The sequence below is a fragment of the Carassius auratus genome, unplaced genomic scaffold (genome assembly GCF_003368295.1).
Source record: "Carassius auratus strain Wakin unplaced genomic scaffold, ASM336829v1 scaf_tig00214826, whole genome shotgun sequence".
NCBI classification, from domain to species: Eukaryota; Metazoa; Chordata; class Actinopteri; order Cypriniformes; family Cyprinidae; genus Carassius; species Carassius auratus.
In genome coordinates this window covers 444,024-465,584 of record NW_020527818.1, presented here as the reverse complement: position 1 = coordinate 465,584, position 21,561 = coordinate 444,024, and the positions used below count along the sequence as shown (strand labels likewise).

The 21,561-nt window shown below is 39.8% G+C and overlaps 1 protein-coding gene across 2 annotated transcripts in view; it reads right to left on the bottom strand.

Moving 5' to 3' along the window:
- LOC113092991 (sodium/potassium-transporting ATPase subunit beta-1-interacting protein 3) overlaps nt 1-21,561 on the bottom strand; it is a 58,942-nt gene that overhangs the window by 17,603 nt on the left and 19,778 nt on the right. For both annotated transcript variants that reach the window (XM_026258798.1, XM_026258800.1), the window contains exons 2-4: nt 14,835-14,972; nt 10,878-10,958; nt 6,145-6,342 (exon numbers count right to left, since the gene is read on the bottom strand). In XM_026258798.1, the coding sequence (XP_026114583.1) occupies nt 6,145-6,342; nt 10,878-10,958; nt 14,835-14,972 (417 nt within the window). The remainder of the gene's footprint in view (nt 1-6,144; nt 6,343-10,877; nt 10,959-14,834; nt 14,973-21,561) is intronic.

Sequence of the window (21,561 nt, the reverse complement as noted above, 5' to 3'; positions counted from 1 at the left end):
AGTCCAGTTGACTGAGTCCATATGTGTGACTCTGTATACAGCTCAATAGCCAGCTCAAACCAGCTGCCAAACATACCTAACCAGAATATGCTGTTCTTTTCAACAGGGCTCTCTCTCTACTTCAGTTGCCTGGAGGCAGATTTCACAGTTGTATCAGCTGTATCTGAATCAGAGCACTATCAACATCACTTCACAAAGTGCTCTCAATGCAACACAAACACAAACACACTTGCAGCACTTCACTTCACACCCACCAGATCTCAGGTTAAATACCAGGCAACAATATTCCACCTGTCATGGCCGCCGAGCAGCTAAACAAACCGCTCTCAGATGTTTGCAACTGGCCTCGTCTAATCAAAAATCCACTTACATTTGTGTGTACATGAGAAGTGATTAAACCGCCGCAGGGAGCGAAGGGAGACACTTTGAAGTGAAACTTTTCTTAATCATGGTCTCAGACATGCACTCAGCAGAACTCTGTAGGGGCGTAAAACAAGCTGAATTGGTGATAACGCTGCAGAGTTTGAACGTGACCCTTTTTTTAAAGTGTGTTTGGACGCTGAAGGAAAACAGGCAGGGATTTAGCCAGGAGTCATACATTTTTAAACTGTTGATTTCTTAACATGTAAAACGTTTAAAAAATGTTGCACTTAATGGAAGAGGAATGAACTCATCCACCCACTTGTGCTGATAAAACACAAAAGAAAAAAGCGCAGGAAAATAAAAACTGAGACACATACTGACAGCAGTACAATTTTTAAATATATGTTGACCGTCAACCTTCAAACTGCAGGTCAAACTAAACTACTATAGAATTTATTTTATTTTTATTGTATTTTATTTTGCAACCCCATTACTAAACTTTGGATCATTCATTTGTTAACCTTTAAATCGAACTTAAATATAATTTTTCTTTACAATAAAAACAACAATAATAATACTAATACTACTACTAATTAATACTAATGCCAAACTACATTTGTGCACAAATATTTAAAGAAAAATCAAGTCAAGGCAGACCAAAATGGTAAAAACAAATGCTAAAGTAGTCACTGAGGGATAAAAGTGTTATCCCAGGAGTGTGATGAAGGACGATGAACAGAAGAATAGGTGGCATCTGAAGGGCGATGTTTAGGAGTTCTCTGCACAGGTAGCTCCCTCATGAGTTACACTAATGAGAAAACAGATGGTGCTCTCACATACGCACCTCTCAGTTGTCATACAGGGAGGGACTTACATGTAGCTCTGCTAACGTTCACTTGTCATCTCTGGTGTTTGTCTTACTCTACTCTCTGACTGTCCTCTTGTGACTCCTGTAATAAATTCTCCAACATGACTATTCACTACAGCAGAAGTCTTTTTGAAGGTGACCTGGTACTGAAGTTTAGCTATGTTATATACACGTTTCATTATTTTCCCTCAGTACTCTAACTAATCTCTGCATTCCCATTGAAGAAGACTGTAGGAGCTTGATTTGATTGTGTGTTTAAGCTCCCGATTTCAGCAGGCCATTTTGTTCAACTCTCACCATGAAGTTAGCAGTTCAATGTTGGAGCATGAGCAGATAATGATCACTCTAACCCTACGGTGAAACACCCCACTACCACCACCTCTAACATAAAGGGCCCTATCATACACCCGACGCAATGCGACGCAAGGCGCAGCACAAGTGTGTTTGCTAGTTTCAGTCCAGCGCCACGTCGTTTATTTAACAAATGCATTTGCGCCCATTTGTGCGCCCATGGGCGTGCTGGTCTTAAAAAGAGGTGTGTTCAGGCGCATTGCTATTTTAAGGAGCTGAAAATAGACTGCGCCATAGACCAACTCAAACCTGGTCTAAAGTCTAAAGTCAATGGCGCGATATTTTTTTGTTATTTAAAGTGCGTGTTGGTAGAAAATGCGGGTCTGGGCGGGTCCACAGCGCACGTTGACTTTGCTTATTACACACAGGGATACAAATCACACAAACATGCCAAATATTAAAAACAAAAGGATCACAGTGTATAAGAATATTATTGTGTAGGCTACATAAATATAAAAATGTAATGAATAGGATAGTCATTGCGTGTATTAGAATTATGCTATCTATTTGCAATTCAGCCTATTACTACTTATAATGAATGAAATTGGCGAATTAATTGAACAATCGTGTCAATACACACACATATATATTAACTCATCGCACAGAGCTTTAGTGGATTTCTGCTTGTCGTGCTCGCATGCTCCGGTTTCTTCGCTTGAGAAGTGTTCAGCTTTTCCGGCAACAAATTCTGCCATGTAAATAGTGATCCCCCATGGCGCAAGCGCATCTCGCTCTTAAAGGGAATGGGAGATGACACTCTCATTGGTTTATTCAATGTTATGCCCATTACTCATTAAGAGAATAGGGACAACCCATTCCAAACATGCGCCCGGGCGCATAGACAATTTTTCCGTCATTAAAATAGCAAAAGTGGATTTTTACATGCCCTGAGTGCACCTGTGCCGTGCGCTTTACACTTTGCACTTAGTGTCACGGTAGGGTTTAGATGAAACACAAAGAGAGGGTGGATCCAAGTGCAGGTAAGGGATTTATTTAAACGGAAGGGTAAATACAAAATAAACAGTCATGAGAGACAAACAAAAACCAAAAGAGGGAACCGGATGAAACGGGGAACTCAGAAGAACAAGAAGGTAGAGGAAGTCTCGGGGAACGAGAGCATGAGACACAAAGGGTAAGGACTCCATGATGACAACAGAGAAAGACAGCTCTATATAGGGAAACTAATGACAGAGTATTGTTAACACCTGTGCGATTCTAATTGGAGTGCAATTACTGTGAAGACACAACCAGACTAGCGGAATTAAAGTGCCTATGGTGAAGTGCCTAAGGGGAAGTGAGCTCACTAGGGAACACCCAGGAAAACAAAGACTGGCAGCGTGACATTACCCCCTCCCCTACGGAGCAGCTACCAGATGCTCCACCTAAACCCAGGAAAACCCCAACAGAAAAAGAGGCAGGAGGGAGGTGGAACGGCGGCGGACCAGGGGGAGGGACGGAGGGACAGAAAACAGGGACAGGAGCAACCAGGAGAAATGGAAAGGTGCAACACAAAACAAGGAGTCCAGGAGGGAGGCGGACAGGTGGAGGCTCAGGGGGAGGGAAGGAGGGCCAGACTAAACTAAAAGGAACAGACAGAAACAGAACTCAAAAAACACAAAACATAAGTCCATGAAGGACATGTTGAGGCGTCCACCAGGACGGAGCAGATGACCACCACATCCTCGTGGGCACCGCCTCGGGAGCTGCATCGAGCACCGCCTCGGGAACTGCATCGAGCACCGCCTCGGGAACAGCATCGAGCACCGCCTCGGGAACAGCATCGAGCACCGCCTCGGGAACAGCATCGGGAACAGCATCGGGCACCTCCTCGGGAACAGCCTCGGGCACCTCCTCGGGCACCTCCTCGGGCACCGCCTCGGGCACCGCCTCGGGAACTGCAACGGGCACCGCCTCGGGAACAGCCTCGGGCACCGCCTCGGGTACCGCCTCGGGAACTGCAACGGGCACCTCCTCGGGAACAGCCTCGGGCACCGCCTCGGGTACCGCCTCGGGAACTGCATCGGGCACCGCCTCGGGAACTGCATCGGGCACCGCCTCGGGAACTGCATCGGGCACCGCCTCGGGAACTGCATCGGGCACCGCCTCGGGAACTGCATCGGGCACCGCCTCGGGAACAGCCTCGGGCACCGCATCGGGCACCGCCTCGGGAACAGCATCGAGCACCGCCTCGGGAACAGCATCGGGCACCGCCTCGGGAACTGCATCAGGCACCGCCTCGGGAACTGCATCGGGCACCGCCTCGGGAACTGCATCGGGCACCGCCTCGGGAACAGCCTCGGGAGCTGCATCGAGCACCGCCTCGGGAACAGCCTCGGGCACCTCCTCGGGAACAGCCTCGGGCACCGCATCGGGCAATGGCCTCATGGATGGCAGCGGCCCGCTCGGGAACGTTCTCCGGGTCATGAGGAACAGTAGCTGCCTGTCTCCTCCTCCGCCCTCTACGATGGAGAGTCGGTGGCGTTGAGTCGGCCATCTTGTGCTGTGGTGCTGGGCTGGCAGCCATCCTGGGCTGTGGCGCTAGGCTGGCGGCCATCTTGGGCTGTGGCGCTAGGCTGGCGGCCATCCTGGGCTGTGTCGTTAGGCTGGCGGCCATCTTGGGCTGTGGCGCTAGGCTGGCGGCCATCTTGGGCTGTGGCGCTAGGCTGGCAGCCACCTTGGGCTGTGGCGCTAGGCTGGCGGCCATCTTAGGCTGTGGCGCTAGGCTGGCGGCCATCTTGTGCTGTGGGGCTGAGTTGGCAGCAATCTTGTGCTGTGGGACTGAGCTGGCGGCCATCTTGTGCTGTGGCGCTGAGCTGGCGGCCATTTGGTGCCGCTGTACAGGACTGGCGGCCAACTGGTACCACGGCGCTGGCTCAGCCGATCTGCATTTCCCCTCTCCTCTCGGGACATCTTGGGGAAATGGCCGCCCCCATCCGAATCTCGGATCGATGGGAGGCCACAGTGGCGATCGCTGCCGGACCTCCTCTCGACCGCTTGCTCCGGAGCGACCTCCCCTGGTCCCCCGGAACACCACTAGGCGAGAGCCCTCAAAACCATTACGCTTGCTGGCTGATGAGTACATGGCAGCAGACATACCGCTGGATCCTTGATGATGGAGTCCTTCTGTCACGGTAGGGTTTAGATGAAACACAAAGAGAGGGTGGATCCAAGTGCAGGTAAGGGATTTATTTAAACGGAAGGGTAAATACAAAATAAACAGTCATGAGAGACAAACAAAAACCAAAAGAGGGAACCGGATGAAACGGGGAACTCAGAAGAACAAGAAGGTAGAGGAAGTCTCGGGGAACGAGAGCATGAGACACAAAGGGTAAGGACTCCATGATGACAACAGAGAAAGACAGCTCTTTATAGGGAAACTAATGACAGAGTATTGTCAACACCTGTGCGATTCTAATTGGAGTGCAATTACTGTGAAGACACAACCAGACTAGCGGAATTAAAGTGCCTATGGTGAAGTGCCTAAGGGGAAGTGAGCTCACTAGGGAACACCCAGGAAAACAAAGACTGGCAGCGTGACACTTAGATCATTAAAATATGGCCCACAGTCTTCATTTCTGCAGATATTTTCTTAGTCCTCAGACTCGACATCAAACAGATGCTTAGGTGTGATGGTGAGCAATATGCCTTCAGTCAATAAGCATGAGAATACTGAAGGACATGCAGACTGTAATATAATGTAATGTAATATCATATAATATAAGTTTTCGAAAGAAGTCACTTATGCTCACCAAGACTGCATTTATTTAATCAAAAATTAAACACAGTAATATTGTGGAATCTGATTACAATTTAAACAACTGTGTTCTATTTGTATTTTTTTTTAAATGTAATTTATTTCTGTGGTCAAAGCTGTATTTTCAGCATCATTACTCCAGTCTTCAGTGTCACATGATCTTCAGAAATCATTCTGATGTACAGATTTGTTGATCAATAAACATTTCTGATTATTATCAATGTAGCAAACAGTTGTGCTGCTAAATATTTTTGTGGATACTGAAACTATATCATATCATACTATATTTTGTGTTTGTTGATGCCAATTTGCTTTTTGTATCTAATGCAATAATTCTGATTTTATAAGTGTGGCTTAAATCCAAATACTTTTGGAGGACATTGTGTGCAGTGCATTTAAGTCAATAAAAACAAATGCCTTTTTCAGAAAATGAGTTCACAGTCCTTCTGCTTGCTGCCTGGCAGTGCCTGCTGATTATAATCCACCGAGTTTGCCTAACTAACCCTGGAGCCGCGCCAGACCTCAACTCAAGGGACCACTTCAGCACAACAGCAGGGCTTCAGGACTCAGTGTGTGCAGGCTACACTTTACACTGCTGTAGTTTTAAAGGACTGGTTAAGTGTAGAGAGACAGCCAATGATTTCCTACGATAATGACAAAGCACCATTAGAATTTAAGTGTGTCTGGAAAAACATATATTATGGGATTCTTTTAGTTATGCTATGTAGAATCAGACATACAAATATAGTAAGTCTAAATATAGTGCGGGGAGAACATAAACTGTGTGTTGGTATGTTTTAGGACTTACAGAGATTAGGATTTGGAAGCTGCTGTGCAGGACCTCTATGTACTGGTACTCCAGCAGGCAGCCCATGATGGATATATAGGACTGTGCGTCTGCACTGCGGTCTCCGCTGGCGGGGATCTCTCTTCGGACACAGCCTGGCCCGTGCTCGCTCCACCAGGAGTGGTGTGCCGAGATGTTAAAGGTCAAGAGATCGCTGTCCTAAAACAAGAGAGAGGAGAAGCTGTCGTCAGCATCAGCCACATAAAATAAAGAATGAGTGAGCGAGTGACAGAGGGGCAGCGCGCTGTAAAGCATGCATGCATAATTTAACACAAATCTGAGGGAGGAAAGACACATATACATACAAAAGATGGAGAAAGCAGATGATCGCTTTCAATATGCATTCATTGTTTATCTGTTGTGGTATTTATAACCATTTTACACATGAAAGCATACACATAAATATCAAGAAATATATCAAACATCATAAAAGTGTTGAAAAACCTATTTCTACTTATATGTCCCAGCCCTACTATCATTCCGTGCCATTTATTCAGCAATGCTATCTGACAACATATCTTTCCATTTGAAATAAACATTACTGACTCTTTACTTCATACATTCCTGCAAATAAAGGGATTACTTATGTCGGCATCTATTCACACGGTGCTGAAACTGAATGCTGCATGTGTGGAAGTGCTGTGAAACACAAGTGTCACCTCAGAAATATGCGTCTGTGTTGCAAATGTTCCTCATAAGCTCACGGATACGTGTACATCAGATGTAATGGATTCTGTCAATCCACACAGTTCTCAGGCTGTATGAGATGAATGATACTTGTCAAGATGAAAACTTATGGACTTTGCTTTGCTTATTAGAGAGGAACTCGTCCTTGACCTCTTTCTGGCTGACGGAGGCACAGAGCCATTTGTTCCCTTCATCATCAGCAGGCATTATCATTATACGCGTTACTATATGTCATTGAGAGGAGTGTGTGTTTGTGTGATCGGGGAGGGGGGCAATACAGACTGTCTTGTCTTGTATTTAATCACAGCCACAGTGTGAGACTGACAGCCACAGCCTGCGGCCATGCATAAGAGGACAACCCCAACAAAACACCTCAATCAAGCAGACCGACAGAGAAAGAGAGAGCATTTCATAAAGTGCCAATCCACTTAATATAATATGCCTTCCTCTTCAGTGAAACTGCATGTCTCATGTTCGGAGAGTTAATATGGGTCTGAATGTGAGAGATTAATTCCACATTCATGTTGTGTCAGTATTATCGTAATTATGAGATGACAACTGTTTGAGTCTTCTGAATTAGTAGTTTTCATGGGAGCACTCAAAGCTAACATAGATTCATGTGTGGTTTTGTTGTTGATGACAACAAAGTACTTTAAGCCACTTCTATTTGCTCATTGAAGATTAAAGATCAAAGAAAGAGCACTGTGTGGTAGACTTCTAAAATTAATATTTATATTATTAATAGTCACCTTTTTCCCTGTATCAGTAGTTATTAAAATTTTGTAATCAATGCAATGTATTTATGCTGGCAGGCATGGAGGTGCCTAAAATATAGGAATTACTGAAAGCACATAAGTGAAATGAACATACTCTGGGTGTGGACTTCATTATCAGGAAAGCGGGACCTTATAAAAAACATTTAAAATTTATATAAATAGTTACAATGAAATTTATGTTGTTGTTTTTTTTATCTTAAAAATATTTACTTAATATACAGTGAAAGAGTAAGAAAATCTGAGTTAGCCTATAGCTCGAACTGCAATGTACACTCTAAAAAATACTGGGTTGTTTTAACCCAACTTTGGGTCAAATATGGACTAACCCAACTTTTGGGTTAAAAATGTAATTATCAATTTTAGGGGTCCTTATTTGACCCAAAGTTGGGTTAAAACTACCCAGTATTTTTTAGAGTGTACATTGCAGAGTGTATGTAAGTACAGTATGTATGTACAGCTGACTAATGAGAGGTCTGTAAACTGGGTCTGTTTACATAGAGGTGTTTATGTGTTTGAACTGGTACTGGGGAGTGTGCACTTGGTATTGATCAAGGATCTGGCAAGAAAGCTTCTGTAAAGAGCTGGATATAGGGTTGTGTTAAGCATATTCGATGAGAGTGACGAAAGGTTGAGTGGAAAGCCCTTTAATATAGAGATGGTTTGGGCGCTCACTTAACACACTCAATACTCACTCCATAAACACACTGCAAGAGAGACTGAAAGAAAGAAAAACAACGAGAAAGACAGATATGACAAACATATTGTGAGACAGACAGATATGAGAAACACACTGACCGATGGACAGATATGATCAATGTTACAAGACAGAGAGATAGACAGATATGATTAACACTGTGAGATGGCGACTGACTGACCGACAGACAGACAGATGGATAAACATGGAGAGAATTTTATATATATATATATATATATATATATATATATATATATATATATATATATATATATATATACGATATTATAATATGGTGTGTCAATGGTCATATGACAGTAGAGACAGCAGTGAGCCAGTCATATTTTGAGGTGTTTCATTGAGGGTTGTGGTGGGCTGTGTTAATGCAGGGGGTGCATGCTTAATAATGGGGTGTTTTGGGGAGCAGGTGGCAGAGGGCTGGACTCAGGCATTAACCCAGCAGATGGACAAACAGCGCTTGCTCACCCCTGCATGTGGACAGCAGGAGGACAAGCGGCTAATGGAGAGAAAACACACACACACACACATAAACACACAGAGACAGAAAAGAAAGGATCGATGCATTACTACATGCTGCATTCTGGACAGCAGATCTGTCTGAATCAGCTCATGAATATTCATGCATTGAATTTATAGATGTTTGGGGGGGGGGGCTGCGTCCAAACTGTGACAGCACAGTAAAGAAAAGGGAGGGAGTGACAGAGCATGACTGTGTGAGACAGAGCAAGAAGAGGATGAGGATGGGTGGGATAAAATGTAACTCACACATAAGGAGCACATAAGGATATAATAAATTAAAAATAAACTTAAAGAGCAGAAAGCACTTCCCATATCTTTTGTTGATAATGTCCAAGGCCACGAGTCCAATTACACAACTCTCTTGAGAGCAAAGAACAAACCTAAAAAGGTTCAAATTAATACATGAATCAAACAACATTAAATAAAGCTGATACAAAGACAAGGAAAAGGTTTGTGCTCTAAACATGTTAGGCTTTGTGGGATGAATTATTAGAGCGTGAACTGAAGCCATTGAAATTCAAGAGACACTGAGAAACCAAACACTCGAACTATAAGAACAAGCCTGTTGAGATTTTTCAAAGCAAGAAATGTACGAAATATATAAATAAACGAAATGTTTTTGAAAGAAGTATTGTATGTAAACCAAGGCTGCATTTATTTGATTAATAATTCAGTAAAAAATGTAATATTATTTAATATTACTGCAACTTAATAATCCTCTTTTGTATTTTTGAATATATTTTAAAATGCAATTCCTGTGATGCACAGTCGAATTTACAGCATCATAACTCCAGTCTTTAGTGTCACATGCACCTTCAAAAATGATTTTAACATCTTATTATCTACTTATTTCTCATTATCAATGTTGAAAACAGTTGCACCGCTTCATATTTTTGTGGAAACCTTAATATTTTTTCATGATTCTCTGTAAAATTGCAAATATCTTTTGTTCAGTTTAATGCATCCTTGCTGAATTAAGAATTTTGTATTAAATTTTGTATTGTAAATGTGTTGTCTCGCCACTTGATGTCCAATGTAAAATCGGGGGTTCTGAAGCAAAACCAGCATCTTATATGCAAGTATGCAGGACATTCCTGCACATCCCAACAGTGATTATCATTTTACCAAGGAGGATGGAATTAACCTCTTTTGTAGGACCTGGAACAACATTCCATCATCCTAACCCTATTCCTGACCACACATACTAGTGTTTCCTAAAATAAGAGGGAAATTAAATTATGTTCAAACCCCAAACTTAGCCCTAACTTAACTGTAAACATAACCCTGAAATTGGATTGGTTCCAGGAAAATCGAGTATGGTGATCCAGGAACACATTCTGCTTGATAAAAATCATGCAAATTTTTTTTTTTTTTCACATATTTCCTGAGCCATTTGTCTAATGCTGCTGCGACAATAGTGGAAAAGGTTTATTCTGAAAGAACGGCAGCTCATTGCACACGGACCAGATTTACTTGCAGACTTTAAGATGTTCTTGTCCAATCTCACTCCACCTCCTGAAAGCGGATAAGAGCTTTTCATTGTGGGAACAAAAAATCGGAGTCCAGGAAACAGGCCAAGCAGGAGTAATAAACAAGCACACAAAGAGAGAGGAGAATGTGTAAATTATACAGCGAGCTTGTTTCTCACTGCTAACAGTGTTTGAGTCCGTGACCTGCCAGCACATGTAGACAGAAGTGTATCACAGGATGGGTTGGGGATAACACAAATACTGCTACAACTTCTGTTTTACAAAAGGCTTTAATCAGATTTGATTTCCTCTACAAAGGAATGTGCTAGTTTCTAATGTGTTCAATGCAAACATAAAAGTAAGACACTTGGTAATCAAAGACACAAAGCTGTACATACCAGCACTTCTAAATAAAGTTTCAGACAGTCTGTAAAAAAAAGACCCATTTACTGTAGCTGTAAGACAGGGTCTTTAAAATGCCTCGTACTCCTAAACATTGACGTAACTTTAGATGGGAATCTCTCTTACCTTTGATAGACCTCCAACCTCCAGGTAGAAGCAAACGATAAAGACATTCCAGGCCACCCACAGCGCTGTCCACACAGTATACTGTGAAAATAATGGACAATGAGTTACTCCAACAATTCGTTCCAACATTCAAACACAGGCTACATACAGGTGCAGTCACATTTACTGTTGCTCGATGAAACTACACAGGCGGAATCCAGTCATTTCAATAGGAATCTGCACATTTGGCAATTTTGTGTGAGGGTTAAAGTTGGTCACATGACCCCGAAAGCTGCGTTGTTGGAGAGTGACTTCTGCGTGAGTTGTGCTTTTTACATCTTTACACTACTGACAATGGACAATGCATTTTTCAATCGTGTCTTTACAAACCTTTATGACTTATTTTTTCTCTTTTTTTGTCCATGAAATGAAAGAGGTCTATGACAATTTTGGACCCCACTTTTACTTTCAGTAAAACCATTCGGTACCATAGCATATATCCAAGTACCATGGTATTACCACCTGAAACCATCACTGTAACTACCACACTGGGGCACTTTTATGCAAGACATAGCTGGCAACCATCATCTAGAACAAGTCTGAACTCAACCCGTTCCAGTAGCAGTAACATCAGAGCTGTTGTGTATGGGTAACACAAGTCGAGCAGATGCTTGAAAACATGTTTGGATTTAGAGCTCGGGCCTGAGAAACGCACACTTTTATCTTTTAACTCCAGATTTGCATCTTTCTTTGATCTGATTTGATATTTTTATAGCAGAACATCTCATTTGAATGCCACGCCTTTTGTCTTCCTGGCTGTTTGTACTGTTGTTTCCCACACACAAACCCAATTAATTATGATTTTTACACGCCTATAAATCCCCATGATATGCTCATCTGAATTAGCGCTCCAAACTGAGCCTGCTGGTATATAAACTCCCGGAAACAGAAAAAGGTATGTGCACTCATTTTTGTCATTATCATGAAGCAGAGGAGTTTAAAGAGAAAACAGAAGTTTATGCCACACAAAATCAAAAGTGGATCTCAGGCTTCCTGTCAGTCTCTTACAGAAGACCAGCTTGAGACGACTTTATAGAGCAATTGCCTACAAACTGCAAAAGAGTTTTTCCACTGGGATTTCCTCCACTGCTATACAAAGATCAGAAGAGTACTTTGTCTGAGGATTTTTCTATTTCGGATAGTTTAACTGAGTTTCACACAAAGTTTAAACTGGAGCAATGTTGTGAAAGATTACATAAGGCAAACTCTATCCAAACACATTACCTAATATTCATCCATCCACTGGGAAAAGCATGCAGTCCTACCTCAAAAGGACAACTTTACAAATCACATAATAATTGTTTAAACTTCATCATTTATTTAGGAGCTTTAACAACATTACGAGCTTCACATTTATGCTCATGTTTCAATCACGTCTCAATCATTGACTGCCAATGCACATTACATAACTGTATTGCTTTTTTTTTCTATAAATTGAAGGACAAGAACTATTTCACACAGAATATTCATTTAAAGCTAAAACTGGTTGTTCGATAGGATACTGTATCCATTTATGACTCATGAAAAAATACAAACAGGTCAGCGAGACTGAGACTTTAATACGTCTATCTCTCAGAAAATGAATGTCTTGAAGGGAACTGATGCACCTCAGACAGAATGATTCACACGTCAAATCACTATTATACGGTGACTGGTGTAATCTGAACCCTTTGTGAAGCAGAGTGAGTCTGTATAGAGGGACACAAGCCTGAGCAATACTCCTCACCATTCCCAGGAGTCTCAGCTCGTCTATCGGTCTTTTCTCATGGTTTTGTTCTATTCTTGGCTGCGCTACTTTTTGTCACTTTGATTAGCTTGATATTACCATGTGAGAATTTTGCATCACATTTTGGTGTAATCATATGTGTAAATCTAATGTATAATTAGCAACTCAGAGTATCATTATAAAGTTCAGTACAAACTGATGGCTAATTAAGATTTTGCTGTGTCCTATTCAAAGGCTTCAGAGTTTCATACACATTGGAGGTACAATTATTTATCTGAGAGGACAAATGTCTTTAAAGACTTGATTATGTAGCTTGTAATCCATGTTTGTTATATCATGGGGCTATGCTTGTAGCTCAAACGGTAGAGTCTGGTGCTAGCAACGTCAGTGTCATGGGTTCGATTCCTAGAGAAAGCAACAACTGATCAAATGTGAATGCAAGTCACTTTGGATAAAAAGTGTCTTCCAAATGCATATATTTAAGTTTAATTTATATGCACGTGTACTTCTAAAAGTTTCCGAAATACATATTTAGCAGATATCCCCAAATTAATATTTACAGTATTTTGGGTGGTTTTGGCAATAAGACCAAAATATTAATAACTCATCTTCTCCCTTTTGTATCTTTATATTGGTTTCAGTGCTATCCAGACTGAAAATGCCCACTTATATCAGCAGAACACTATCAAGAAGCATAGCAAATAATGCAAATAATAATTGGAATGGAATACTTAGTATTTAGAGCATAATAAGCAATAAACAATGTATATTTTAATAGTTTAATAATGGGAAAAACTATGCATTTTGTAATGATGAAAGTTTCCAACAAAAGCATTTCTCATTGATATTGCACAACTTTGCATGGTTTCTCACAGTGTCTATCTTAGAATAAAAATATAACAATATTTAACCCCTTTTTGTATAAAAATGACTTGACTTCTGTCCGTCTGATTAAATAAGAAATTAAAATAGATATTTTATTGTTGCTGAGGTTACGTCTATCTTATTTGTCATGCATACATTCTTCTACACAATATACACATTTTGGCAAATTGTAGTAGGCGTACTCGTTTTTCAAAGCATGCAGAAAATTTGCATAGTGCAGAGTGTGCTATATTCAGATATGAATAAATTATAATGTAGCAAAAATAAGAACAGAATGTTATGCTATTTCAAACATAGCCATGGATTGACTGAGCTATGATGTAAACTTGGTTATCCTCAAAAATAAAATAAAAATTAAGTATGAAATATTAAATCTCCAAAAATAGCTTGCTTCCCGTCTCATCAAGTGAACTCAAGGCTTGATAATCCTGTTGAAGTCGAAGTGAAGCTGCATCATGCATTGACCCATTGAGGAACTGAAGGGAGCTGGACTCTAATCATTTAATTCATGGTAATTAGTTGCAGATTTAGAGGATTTAAATGCCATACAATGTGTCAAAGTATCAGGCTAGTCCAGTGTCTGCAGTGCTGCGAGTCCATTATCAGCTAAGGGCTGTGCTCAGTTCTGCTTCAGAGGCCTTCTGTCTTTGATCAACAGTAAGCAGATTTGCATGTGCCGCAAACACTATTTGCATATAAGCATTTCTAAAACAGTCTGTCCTAAAGGAACAGATCCAAATTGACCGTGTTATTAAATGGATTTTTAGCTAGCAAAACCTGTCAAGAACATGTCCGGGTCATATTTCAAAATGAACAGAATAAGAAATTACATAAAAAAAGTAAAAATAATTTTATGACAATTTTTTCATTATTGTAATGCATTTAATGCATGCTTATTTATTTTATTCACATTATAGGATTTATTGTAATGTATGGAAGCCTGTTTCTGAAAAATAAAAAGCGACATCAATTGCGACATCTCACAGGTCTTTTTTTCTCACAATTCTGAGTTTACGTCTCTTCTGTTTTTTGTTTTTTGTTTGTTTGTTTGTTTCTCCACAGAATAAAAAAGAAAAATGCGACTTTTAATCTCACAATTCTGACTTTTTGTTCAGAATTGCGAGAAAAAAGTCTAAATTGTGAGATACAACCAAACAATAGTAAAAAGTAAAAGTAAATAGTCCAAAAGTAACAATCCAAACTTTTTTTTTTTTCATTTTAATTTTGGTGATTAAAATGTGACCTGAAAATTTTTTGTGAGATTTACAAGGTCGTCATATTAAAGATAAATTAAAAGCAGCACTTACCACCACAATATAGCGAGGTCTGTATTGAATGGTGCCGAAAAGGCCCAGGATAACAACCAGGATGTGGAAGAAGTTTGCAAGGATAGGTGCCCATTGGTAGCCCAAGAAATCAAACACCTGCCTTTCTAATGCCACCATCTGAGAGAGAGAGAAAGACACGAGAAGACAAATATTTAGATGAATGACTCAGATGAGGAATAATTTGGAATAAAAGTTTAAAGCATGCTGTGAGAACTAATTTGCATGATCATTTCTCCTTTAAGACTTTGATGATTTTGATATTACTATCAAATGATTTTTGACACAAGAGACTTATTTATCAAACTATTAAACTATACTTTTTGCAGGAACTAGATTAGTAATGATTCTTTCAAATCAAATTGGTACGCTTGTTAAACAACCATACTATCAATTCAGCACACTGTATTTCAATCCAATTGCAAGCAATGACTTTTTTTTACCCGGGTATGCTGGATCCTTTAATATGTGCATTGTCACATGGTTAGAGCAAACTGTCACATGACCAGAGCAGTTTATTTCGTGCTTGCACCATGACAAGCTCCAAAACAAAAGGCTAGTAAAGTACTGTATGTTAACATAAAGATATGTCAAAGATTTTTGGTACGTTATCTTTCAGATGTCTAACATTAATATATGAAATCACAATAATTCTTTAAGGTGTGCTGTGTAAAGATACAGCAATGTGTCTAATAAGCAATCGTGATGTGTCAAGTTTATGAAATATGTGAACATTTTAATATCATAAGATATCATAAGACTTGGAATACAAAGTGCACAAGTTGTATGGACTATTTTCTGATAATTTTTCAGACTTTTGGTTCTTCTTTATATTGTATGGAAAAAAGCAGCATGAACATTCTTCAAAATATCTAATTCTGTGTTCTACACACCATTAAAGATTTCCTTTATTGGCACCAATGGTTCCAACTACAGGTTCCTTATAGTGGAAAATGTTTCTTTAGATTCTTTATGGTTTCTTCTATATGGACAACACTGCTTAAAAAAACATTTGGAACCCTTTCATTGTACGAGTGTAGAGATCAAAGTCAGTCACACACACATATTTTGTAACAAAAGTGATCAAACAATAACAGATTATTATTTTTTAGGAATTACAAAGGTAGGAAACCATGCGTAATACACAAAGCCAATCAGAAAGACAAAGCCAAAGTGGGACAGTATTATCAAAACAGGAATTGTGTCCTGAGACACTATCCAAAGTAAATCATTTAATAAATAAACCTGAAAGCTTGAATTCTGCACTTAGAAACTAGTCTCCTTCTATTTACATCCCGTCTGTCCTGCTGACATTTCAGAGCTGAATGCCAGGAAACACAGTATTCCACCTGACAAAAGACCAGCGTCCTCTATGAGCACGAGTGCCAGGGGATTGTGGGACTGCGGGCACATCACAGACCAGACACAATTAAGCATCTGCCATGATTGCTTGATCAGAGCCAAACATCTGGGACAATGTGTGGAGCAGACAGCAGGAGCAGATCACACACACACACACAGAGAGAGAGAGAGAGAGAGAGAGAGAGAGAGAGAGAGAGAGAGTGTGGTGGGGGTGGGTTGTAACAAAAAAAAAAAGAAAATGAGTGTGTTAAACATGAGGAGAGAATGACTACAGATGAGAGTGGAAGAAAGGATACAATAAGGAAGATAAAGTGATGAGGAAACAAACGGGTGGGATGTCACAGCAACAAATGACAGAGAGAGGGAGAGAGAGTATAAAGAAGAGGAGTTGTGAGACTGACAGATAAAACAAGTCTGTCCCATTCTAATCAACGACTGGGAAAGTGATGCCTTCCAAGTCAAAAATGTTGACCCACAAGTTGAAGTACTGTATTTCTGGAGAAAACAAGGGGAAAATACTTGCATAAACTGTAAATAAATAAACAAATGAAGTAAATATTGGAAGTTTATTGGAGAATGTTTCACAAGAAAATACTATTTCATATTCAGAAGAATGTTTCTTGACACTTTTTTGCAATTATTTGTGAAATTTACTGACAATTCCTGAGTGAAAATTGTTTAGGCCTGTTTTTCCTATTTTTGTATTTTAATAGTCAAGTGGTGTAGCAAAATAATTTAATTACAAACATGCCATGTATTTTCTAATTTATAATGTCCATAAAACCATGTGGTCAAAATGTAATGTAATGTGAAGTAATATAATACAATATAATATAATAAATAAAACTCCTTTTTTTAAAGGAGTGCATGCACCACAGTACATGTTTACATACATGTGTAAATCAGATTAATATTGTAAGTCAATTTAATTTGTTGATTTTACTGTCTTGGGAGGATTAATTTTAGTATTTTAGTACAGTAAAGAAATTTAAAAAAAAAATGAGTGGAAATGTGTCATTAAACAATAAGCAACAAAACAAGTCCAAAAAAAATCTTATTTAGCAGTAAATTAAATGAACAGTCTTAATTTTCTTTATTTCTTTATTGATTTATCTATCAGAGATAAGCCAAGTGTAGTCAGCATGACACAAAAGCTTTTATTCACTGATTTGTCTCGGTGATTCATTAGAAGGTTTTGTCTTATTCATTTATAAGCATAGGTTTAGTCACACAGAAAGGGTATTTCTCCAGTCACCTAATATTTCCATCATTACAGCATTAACAAGCTGATGTGGGTCAGCTCCATGTTTTAGCACATGATTAATGTATTTGAGAAAGAAAAAAAAAACCTGAACAGTCTAACAGTGTAATTTTAAGCCCTTTAAATGGGTCATATGATGTTGCTAAAAAGAACATTATTTTGTGTATTTGGTGTAATGCAATGTGTTTATGTGGTTTAAGGTTCAAAAACCACATTATTTAATGTACATTATTGTTGCTACACTATGACCTGCCTTTCTAAAACATGACAATTTTTACAGAGCTCATTGTTCTGAAAAGCGAGGTGTGCTCTGATTGGCCAGCTATCCAGTGCGTTGTGATTGGCTGAATACCTGGCTGAACTCTGATGCAGTGTCCCTGGGCAACGAGACAAAACCAATCTAACCCATTATAAATGAGAAATTTGTTGCATCCAGTGGGGACATAATTACTGATTATAATGACTTATACTGTCTTTTTACGCGTTGTGTATCGCGCTACATAAACATAAAACATGTCTGCATTTGTGATTTGAGAAACAACAAACGCTACTCTACACTGCTTAAAACTCACATTTGAACACTGGCATTGTAGGCTACTCTCATAGAAAACAGTCCTTGTTCTCCAAAAATGGGTCGCTAATCTGAATTAGCTGATATATGAGGCTGTGGTTGACTTAACTTTTATAAGAAATCTATTTGGATTTTAGACTTTAGTCTTTGCAACATTACAGATTTTCTTTATGCAACAAGAACTTGTAACACTCCAAAGAGAAAGAAAAATTGAAATCACATTATATGACCCATTTAAGTACACAAAGTTACAAAAGACCCAGCACCACTGGACCACTGACAGCCTTACTGACTTCAGCCAAATATAAAAATTAAGACATGGAGCAAGTAGTTATATTTTGCAGAACAAGACCAGGAGCAATTAAAAAGAAAAAACATCTTCCCAATCCAATTTTCTTTTCATGTTGACTAGGTTCCCACTCCTGCATATTTAGCACAGATTTCTAGTGACCAGACTCTCACTCGCCAGTGAGAAACTTCAATCCAAATGAAACATTCCCAAGCTAATGGCGTCCAAGTTTCCCGCCAGAGAAAGAGAAATCAAATGAACTCTTAACGACACACAGGAGGATAACACAGGCAGACAACTGATAGCTTTAGTAACCATTTGAGAAACCAAAATTGGGAAAGACTGTTATTGGTGAGTGCTGGAATTAGGCTAATCAAGAATTTGGCAGGTGGTGTGATTGTGCTTGGGGAGTTTTGGAACGGCTTCAGAGCTGGAGTGTGATTTCAGTCCAGGCTGTAAAGAAGAGTGCTGGGTTGGGTTTTGGGGTCATCCCGGAGTATGAACAGATTAATAGCAGAAAATGTGGTCAGGTCAGCTGGAGCTGAGGGTACAGATCTCAAACTGAGTGAGCCGTCAGACTGCAGAGCTTCAGGCAGGGGTTTTGACTTCACTGCACTACAAAATCCAGAAATGAAGCTCTTAATGCAGCTGATGGTGAGTCTATAGGCTTAAAGGATAAATACGATTTTTAACAGCTTTTTAATGTTACAATGTTGAAAGTATATGCAAATAAACAATGTGTACTCTTCTTCATTAATTCTTCGCATTTTCGTTGTAAACACTCTTTCCATACTAGTATTTTCAAGAGTTTTCCAAAAGTGTCTGATCCCCACTGAAACATCAGACAATGTTAAATTTGCTTTCTGTGCATGCATAAAGCATCAAAAAAGCTCACTGCAGATGATACACACAGAAAAGAGATGAGATTTTTTCATGCAGTTTTTCTGACAGGATTATTTTTTTTACAAAAATAATTCAGCATTCACTGATGCGTCCAAGTCGTACACATGCACAATTGTATGTCTGATCTAAAATGCAACTGCCCTCATATTTTGCCGCAAATAGCGATCGCGAGTAAATTTTCTTTCATCTTTGCAGGACTGTGATTTGAAGATTGTACAAAGTAACACATCTATTGCAATAGTGTGTTTAAGTAACACATAACACATAACGTGCACAATACCAGAATAAACACGGATATCTATTGATATAATGTGTGTCACATGATTAAACTTATATCATCATTTTCAAAAGCCTCCGTTTTCACAGTCCACACTACAAATCAAAAAAGACTTTTTAAATTGTATCCACTTTATCCATTTTCCTTGATAAAAATGCCATTTTTGTGTGGACAGAAGGCCAAAACGAAGAGAAAAAGATGCATTTTCAAACTAAAACGTGTTATGTGGACATGGCCTTTCTCTCTGTTATCTGCACCCAGATCTATCCATATATTTGTCAGTTGGACTTTTGGACTGTTTTGCTAAAACTACAGATCAAAAGGGCCTTTCGCACCGCAACTAATTGTTGAACAACCCACCTTGGGGTGTTTTCGCACCGCTGGAACTAGGTGCGATTTTAGTACTGGACTGCTTTTTTATAGAAACAAATAAGCTCCTACTCATGAGCAGAGTCTAACCAGCACGACTGGCACTACCCATGACATAAGTAGATGAAAACCGCCCTCACCCGGCATTATTTAAAATGCTGTGTAACATACTGTAAACATTGTGTCAACTTATTTCGCAAGTATGGTGAACAGCAATAAATATGTTGTTGGAGATTCTTAATTCTGTCCATTATTGTGAAACCCTCGAGTAACAACAAAAATAAAGCTCCAATCACAGCGTCCTTCATCCTACTGTTGTTAAAGTTCTTCTTTGTTAACTTTGTTGAAAGCCATGCACAAATGACATCACTGCCGACTGGTTTATGTCACTTACTAGTGGGGAAGTCGTGGCCTAATGGTTAGAGAGTCAGACTCCCAATCGAAGGGTTGTGAGTTTGAGTCTTGGGCCGGCAGGATTTGCAGGTGGGGTGAATGAATGTACAGTGCTCTCTCCACCCTCAATACCACGACTGAGGTGCCTTTGAGCAAGGTACTGAACCCCAACTGCTCCCTGGGCTCCGCAGCATAAATGGCTGCCCACTTCTCTTGGTGTGTGTTCATGGTGTGTGTGTGTGTTCACTGCTGTGTGTGTGCGCACTTTGGATGGGTTAAATGCAGAGCACAAATTCTGAGTATGGGTCACCATACTTGGCTGTATGTCATGTCACTTTCTTTACACATTGTCAGTGAAAATGCAACTCTTTAAATGGTACTGGGAAATAGTTTGCACAAAATCAACCAATTACTTTAGTACTGTATTTTATACTGTATTTAGTTCTGGAACTAAAGCATTCGCGAAAGGCCCTAAACTTCTGCATTTTTAGTTCCACCCACGGACAGTCAGATTAACGAAGGGCCAAAATCAGAAGTGCATAATTGTTGTTGAAGTTTAGGCAAAAGGGCACACGTTTTACATTGATCTAACTGTACAGACATTATTAGCTAAACAGAAATCTCTAGAGTGTGAAAGCAATATAAGCGCAGAGAGATGGCATGTTTAATGTTTTGCACATGCAGCAAACAGCTAATGATGAAGGAGAACACAGACTCTGTCTCTCTCCTTGACTTGTGGGACTCATTACAACATGCAGGAATGGCGGAATGCTTTTAGAGGCTGAAAGATGAAGCAGAGGTTCCTGGCAAAGTATTCTGATCTCCATCATATCAGATTCACTCCCGCTCCTTAAACCAGCCATTTCCCCTAGATTAGCTTCAGCTAGCCCCCAAATCAACTTGTGTAATGCACCTTTTTTGTCCCTGATCGATTACCATGAGGCCATGCTCCACTGTGGTAATCATCTGTTTAAATTGGAGCCAATCCCATAAAGTGTGTGTGTAATCCTTCAAATCATTTGGAGATTATTTTATGGGTGTCACCGGGGGTGAATAAGGGAAAAAAGTTCAGTAAGAGAAGGAAAGAAGTTTTCCATTAAAGCCTAAGTAACAGTCAAAAGGGCTTTTGTTCACTGCTAATAAATCTGCACAGCTGCTTAGCAAACACTAAGGGAGATCTTTTTATATAACCTTTTATTTATAAAGGCTTACCTTGTGACACAGTATGCAATATGCAACAGACATTTGAACATTAGTATGCTATATACAGTCACAGTGGGTACA